The following is a 6,607-nucleotide window of genomic DNA, read 5'->3' as shown; positions in this document are numbered from 1 at the left end:
ATATCCGGAAGCTAAAACAAAAGAAAGGGCAACCTGTGGGAAACTGTCGAATTTACATTGTGGTCGATAGGAAATTTATATGCGTGGATCGGACTGTAGGTAGAAAAGAATTAGTTGGTTGGTTTAACTTGAAAATCTGGAGTCTATATATATATATATATATATATATATTAAAAAAAACTTCCTCCATATAATATAATATAATTTTATTGAGTTTTTTTAGGACGACGACGATGATGATATTTCTTCGAAAAATTTTTGTTGATAATGTTTCTTCGAAAAATTTAACGGCCGTGCACCCTTTCCGTGTTTAATAGATCGCCCAGTACCACTCCGCCCTGGATATTGGAGCAGTTTGGGTTCCTGCGAAAGCCCGGATGGGGGATCGGCTCCGGTCTCCGCTCTCATGCTCATCGCCCCCCGTCCCCTCTCTTCCCCGATCCCGGCGTACTTGCGTCTATTTCTCCGGCAGGTCAGTTCTCTCTCCCTCTCTCTTCCCTTTGAATCCCCTGGGCATTCCCTCTCCTGCTTGGATTGGATCCTTGACGCCTGAGACGGCGATCCGCCTCTTCGATTCGTTGACGATTCAGGCGAATCAAATTTTGTTTTGATCATTTCAATTGGGGCACGAACAGAGTGGCATTCTGAAGATTGGTTGGTTTGGCTGACTACCTGATTGTATTTTTGTTGCTTGGTCAAAATGATTACAATCAGATGCCAATAACTTGTAACTTCGTCGAGTGAGGTGGTTACTTGTTTGTTTCATTCATCGACTGCTTCTCTGATTCTTAGACGTTTGGAGGATTACTAATCTTTCCTAACACGGATTTATAAAGAAACTGGATTTCTGGCTTTATCGTCTACGGCTAGTTGGTTGGAATTTCTGTTGTTTTGCTTATAGTTAACGTAGCTAGTTGATTGTTCTCTCCTACCTAGTTGGCTGTGATACCTAATTTATCTGCAGTTGGAATCTAGGCTGTTTCTGTTGGCAGGATTTTTGTTGTGATCTGGCCCAGAATATTTGTATCTTATACTTGGTCTTTTATGCATCTACTTGGGTGAGCTACGGTTAACTCCAGTATCTTTCTTTTCAAAATAAAATAAAATGTTTCCACTTAATTTTACTATTTTTGTATTCACTTGTCCATATTATATTGATGCTTGCACCTTAATGTTGTCATTCTAGAGGATACTAGTTATGTACAGTAGGAAAACTAGTTTTGATAATTTTTATAGGGATCAATTTAGATTGCCTTTTGGTGGTGTTATTTTCCCCTTTTCCTGTTCCTTTGACATTTTCTTGAGGAAATTCATAGTGTGTTGTGTAACTTTGCCATACAATACAATACCTGCAGGAAGTATGCCAATGTTCAATATCACTGGACACAATCATCAGTGACTGATTCCAAAGTCTCACAAAAGTTTGTTCCAGGTGCGCTCAATATCTAATGTGTACTTCTTGCCTTTATTATGGTTAAGACATCTAAAAATTACCCCTACACATTAAACAAATAATGTGAAGACATCATAATTTTCAAAAATAATTATCTCTACAGTTAATCATTTGAAGTTTTTTAGTTTATTTAATCTATCCATTTGCACCTTTGAACAAACTAATTACTCACATACATAAGGCTTGATATTGAGTTGATATTACGGTATCTGCTTAGATAGCAGATGCACCCCTGAAAATTCCAAGTAGAAAACAAATGTATTCTATCCTAAAGGGAAGAATGGATGCGTTCTTTAATTTATGTGATTAAACCCTTTTTAGCATGGTGTCATTGTAATTCTCAACATGTGAAATCCATTCCTTCAGTAAGTTTCTTGTTAGGAAAACAGTCCTGTTTGCATAGCTGCCGTTTTGTCAGTTATGTCACACCAGTTATGTTTATCACACCTATCATGAAAATTCATGTTTATTGTTACATTATCTCTTGACTATATAATCTTTTACATGTTACAACGTGTTGGAGCTTCTTGTAAACTTAAGGTTCTATTATGAATGAAATTATATCTAATAAAATATTTATCTACAGTCACCTGCATTTATAATCTTTGTAATATGAATGATGCAATGAGTAAAACTAAACTTAATGTGTGACAACTGACAACATATGTCCAATTTAGGCTCCTAAATATCAGCTTAGTAGGCATAAAAGTATGCAGAGAGGTTGGTCAAGCACACTTAGTATCTCTTTGCATGTATAATGGGATTTTAAGTTTAATAGGGAAAAATGCTCGCTTGTTTGGTTAGCATTGACTCAGAATTTACCATTATCTTTAATAGTAGTGTGATAACAACAAACCTAAGTACATCAAGATCTTAATCAAGACTTGTGCTTTTAGATTCATTCTCTTTGATACCCTATGCTTTATGAAGTACTACGTACAGTGATTGCTGACTACTGTGTTGAGCGTATATTCAAACCTTATCAATGTAATATGGCAATCAAATATATTACATGCCCTTTATTTATTATGAATGCACATGATCTTGGCATTCATGCACTTGTATCTGATGAATACAAAGTGCTCATTGACTCAATGATCATGATTGGCATTATTATATTTGCAATAATAATGGTAATTGATGAGCTATTCTTTTTTCATTTTTATGGTATCATACTATCATATTTGGTGTTTTCCCAGGAACTTCAATAAACAGACATGAAAAAAGATTGCACAGAATACAGACTACCAAATCACACATGTTATGTTTCAGACAATTCAATTTGGAATCTGCAAGTAACACTAGCAAGAATATCTACTATGAGAATTATATTGTAATGCCTTTTAACTGCATCTACTTTTGATGTTATTGTTTGTTTTGATAATTATAATGTTGGTTGTTGTTTTTGATAAATTGATAATTTCATGCTTGTGTGTATTTGTAAGATATTGAAGTACTTGTTTCGTGTCTCTAGGTTACTTTGCTCGTCAGGTATACTACAATGTATTTCATTGAATATGTTATTTCTTTGGCAGGCCATATACCATAGTCATCATTTTTTGTCATCTGATTATAAAGATAATGCATGAATACCTATTAATAAGGAAAAGTCATCAGCTTTAAATGTCTACTTAGACAGTATTTGTCTTGCATGTGGCAATTACTTGACTAGATCCAAGTGCTTGATTAGATCATGGAAAGTACTGTAGAAATTTCTATTTTTCCCAATTTTGCTACGGTAGATGGTTAAGAGAGCGAATAAGTTGCTATCTCATAATAAGGGAGGAGAGGAATCAATCTTCTTTGATAGAGTAGCTGGTGGCAGGGAATTGAGGGGTGTAAATGAATCAAGTCGCTCATGAGATATTCGAAGCTCGATTAAATAAAAGCTCATTTAAGCTCGTTTAATGAGGCTCGTTAAGATAAACAAACCAAGCTCAAGCTTCACAATATTCGGCTCGTTAGCTCGTGAACGTGATCGTTAGTAAGCTCATGAATCAACTTTTAAATAAAAAAATAATAGTTTTGATATTGAATTTATATATTTTACACTCTCTTATGAAAAATATAGACAAATATATTAAATTTATTTATTAGAATAAAATTATAAATTTTAATAAGAATATTATAATTTTCTCTAAATATATAATTTAGTTTTTAATGAATATTTAAATTTATAATTTATATTTATTAAGCTCGTTTAGGCTCAATAAAAGCTCGAATAAGCTCGTGAGCCATGAATATATTCGTTAAATAAAGTTCGAGCTCGACTCAATTATAAACGAGTCAAACTCAAACATTCAAGAGTTCGACTCGGCTCGGCTCGGCTCGGCTCGATTACACCCTTGAGGAAAGTCATAGTCATTTAGGTGATAGGGTTGGTGGCTTTTCCAACAATGGGTTTAAGTTGCATGGATGTAGCTAGTTATACATTGTCGGACAAGAACACATGGTTGTTTCTTTGTAGATGAAGTTAGGGGGATTGTATTTAATTTGGGTCGAGACACCCGATTGTTGGTGGTGTTGTTCTTGATGACGGCTAGGCTAGCATCCGTCACGTGGTTGGGTGGTGACATAGGAGGATAGGGTCATGTCGTACTTCTCACATGAGTTTCCCTCTGCAATCAACAAAGTGCATTCACAAAGGGATTTTTGGTGGTGGAATCATGGTGGTGGTTATTGTAGCCCCATATAACAGAGAGACTAGTACTACATGGGGACGTCAGTTAGGGAGGTGTAGTCTCGAGCAACCAAAGTCATGTGCATCTTGCATGGGAGGAAGACGGCAATGCTCAATAGGGACACAACAAGAAGTTGTGTGCTTAAACTGGCCTCTCGAGGTGTTATAGTAGATGGAGGACACATGACGGCTCAAGTCGAGAGAGGTTCCTATTTATGGGAGGAATTAGCACTGACAGGAGATTGCTTTTGAATCATACAACTCATGTATAAGGAATTGAACTCTAAACCACTTGATGCAACATGAACAAATTGTGCCATCTTAAAGGCAAAACTCTATTAACAAGGAGGAAGAAAATATTATTAAACTAAAAGATAATCAAATACACATGATCCTAATTCCTTTTATATTCAAAATAAGCCCTAGTAATCTAAGAAAATCCTTTTTTTCCTCTAAAATTATAACTGACTGTTTAATAGGCTTAACTTATCTCTTTCAATCATAGTTAAAATCTCGAGTTGTTTCGCATGATAAAACTTGTCGTTCTACCCACGCACCAACACCGACACAAGCACATCTCTGGTGCAGGTGCACAACGACGAGGATGGATGCGCCGTACAGGCCCTACGACGAGTCCGGGCACGTCATGTGACCCTAGTGACACATTCGGACTCATTGTGGTCGCTTGCAGTGTGGAGGGGTAAGGTTTTTAACTACTTTAACTAAATAACTTAAGTTAATAATTTTAATCAACTCCTAGCTATATTGGGATAATTTAAAGAGGCTTAATTAAAGCCTAATAAAATTATCCCATTAATTATATATATATATATATATATATATATATATAATTTTTTATTTTTAATTAATATATTTTATATTTTTAAAAAAATACCGAAACTATATCACCACAGCACGATATGGTATCGAAACTATATCATTTTGGCCAAGGATCGAAACCCCGACACAGTTCGAGATTTTAAACCATGCTTAAAACTATAACACACTTTTTAACAACTCTTAAAATTTAAAAACATAAAAAAAAATTAAACTCTAAGAAACTTCTAAATTCAAATTGCGCGTTAGCTATTCACCCAATTTTATAAAATATGCTCACACATAAACATGTGATATATGGATCAATTGAATCTTCATAGTTGGACCTTTGTCATTAGTTTGCTGGCAAATGATAAGTATTACATTGATAACTGGTATAAGAGTCTGAATTTATTGGTAGGTAGTAATTCTTATTGGCTGTTAGATTTCTGAACTATATTTGCTATGCATCCATTCCATAGTTACTGGTGATTAACAGGTGCTAGACTTGGTTCAGCTATGAAATCTTTCTTCTTGAGTTGTAAATCATTTCAGTTAAATATTTTTGGATCTGCATTGACTGTATGTACTCCACCTAATAACTCAAAGATGATTTTCTACTAGAAGTATGTGCTTTTCTTATAGAACCATAAAAATAATCCTCTTGTTAAGATTCATGCTTTTATGCTGTCATTAGTAAATCTTCTTATGATCACTTCTACACCTGATGTCTGACATGTAAATTTTACACTCTAATATCCCACTTGTATGGGTATTTATTCCCTGTATTGATTTAACTGGTATGCTTTTCTGAACCTTTTTTGTCTAATCATTTTTCAGGATTTTGCTGTTAAAATACTTTTACAATGCATGACATCCTACTTATTGTCCAGATTGGCATGGTCAAATTGTGTTCATATTGTCTCATCAGTTATGTGTACATTGCCATGGTGCAGCAGCGCCTTACCTTTTGCTTGTTTGTCAAATCCGTCCTCCATAAACAAACCAATACCGCTTCGGCTGAATGTGTCTTTTCCATCATTCCAAGATTTTAAATGGAGTATATCTCGGCTATATTATCTTTTCAATATCCAACTGGAACGGAATATTGGCGTGTAAGTCTGATTGAATTCTCTATAGCATATGCTGATTTCTAGTAGCACAGTAGTAGTTATTGGCTTGTGAAATGAACTTTTAAATTTTATTCAATAATTGACTATATTTTGTTCGACAGACTAGTTACATTAATTTAAGAGCTAGAATCGTTTTTATCTGTTCTTTCTCATTGTATACCTTACCTACTTACCTCTTGATTCTATCTAGGCTCTAGTAATGTAAATTAAAAAAAAATCACATCTAGTTGAACACATTACACTTATTATGCATAACTATTGGATCGTTCCATTTAACATTTGACAACAAGCCAAGCATCTAGAGTGGCTCCTTCCAGAGTGTGGGACCGCTAAGGTGACTGCTTCACCTTTGCTCCAATAGAGTGGTTGACACATCACCTGATGCAAATAAAAATGCACTATTTAAATAAATTGTTTCAACAAAAAAATATTTTTCATTTTTTTCTTTTTTCTTTTTTTTTTCCTTTTATTTTTCTAGTTAGCCAGTATAATTTGGCTTCATTTATGCTATTAATTTATTCTAGA

At 34.5% G+C, this 6,607-nt stretch overlaps 1 protein-coding gene across 6 annotated transcripts in view; it reads left to right on the top strand.

Annotated features, from left to right (window-relative positions):
* Positions 1–220: 220 nt before the first annotated feature.
* The window catches only part of LOC122001773 (putative ion channel POLLUX-like 2), a 28,193-nt gene continuing 21,806 nt past the window's right edge, over positions 221–6,607 (top strand). The window contains exons 1-4 of one of the 6 annotated variants that reach the window (XR_006117474.1): positions 221–472; positions 1,356–1,432; positions 2,653–2,786; positions 5,790–6,064. Coding sequence is in view for 5 of the 6 variants with exons in the window: in XM_042556681.1 (XP_042412615.1) it covers positions 378–472; positions 1,356–1,432; positions 2,653–2,786; positions 5,790–6,064 (581 nt within the window). In the remaining variant the exon portion in view is untranslated. The remainder of the gene's footprint in view (positions 473–1,355; positions 1,433–2,652; positions 2,787–5,789; positions 6,065–6,607) is intronic. The other 5 variants (XM_042556681.1, XM_042556682.1, XM_042556684.1 and 2 more) reach the window with 5 other exon arrangements.

The sequence above is a fragment of the Zingiber officinale genome, chromosome 7A, assembly GCF_018446385.1.
Source record: "Zingiber officinale cultivar Zhangliang chromosome 7A, Zo_v1.1, whole genome shotgun sequence".
Taxonomy (NCBI): domain Eukaryota; kingdom Viridiplantae; phylum Streptophyta; class Magnoliopsida; order Zingiberales; family Zingiberaceae; genus Zingiber; species Zingiber officinale.
This window is presented reverse-complemented; position numbering and strand designations above follow the sequence as displayed.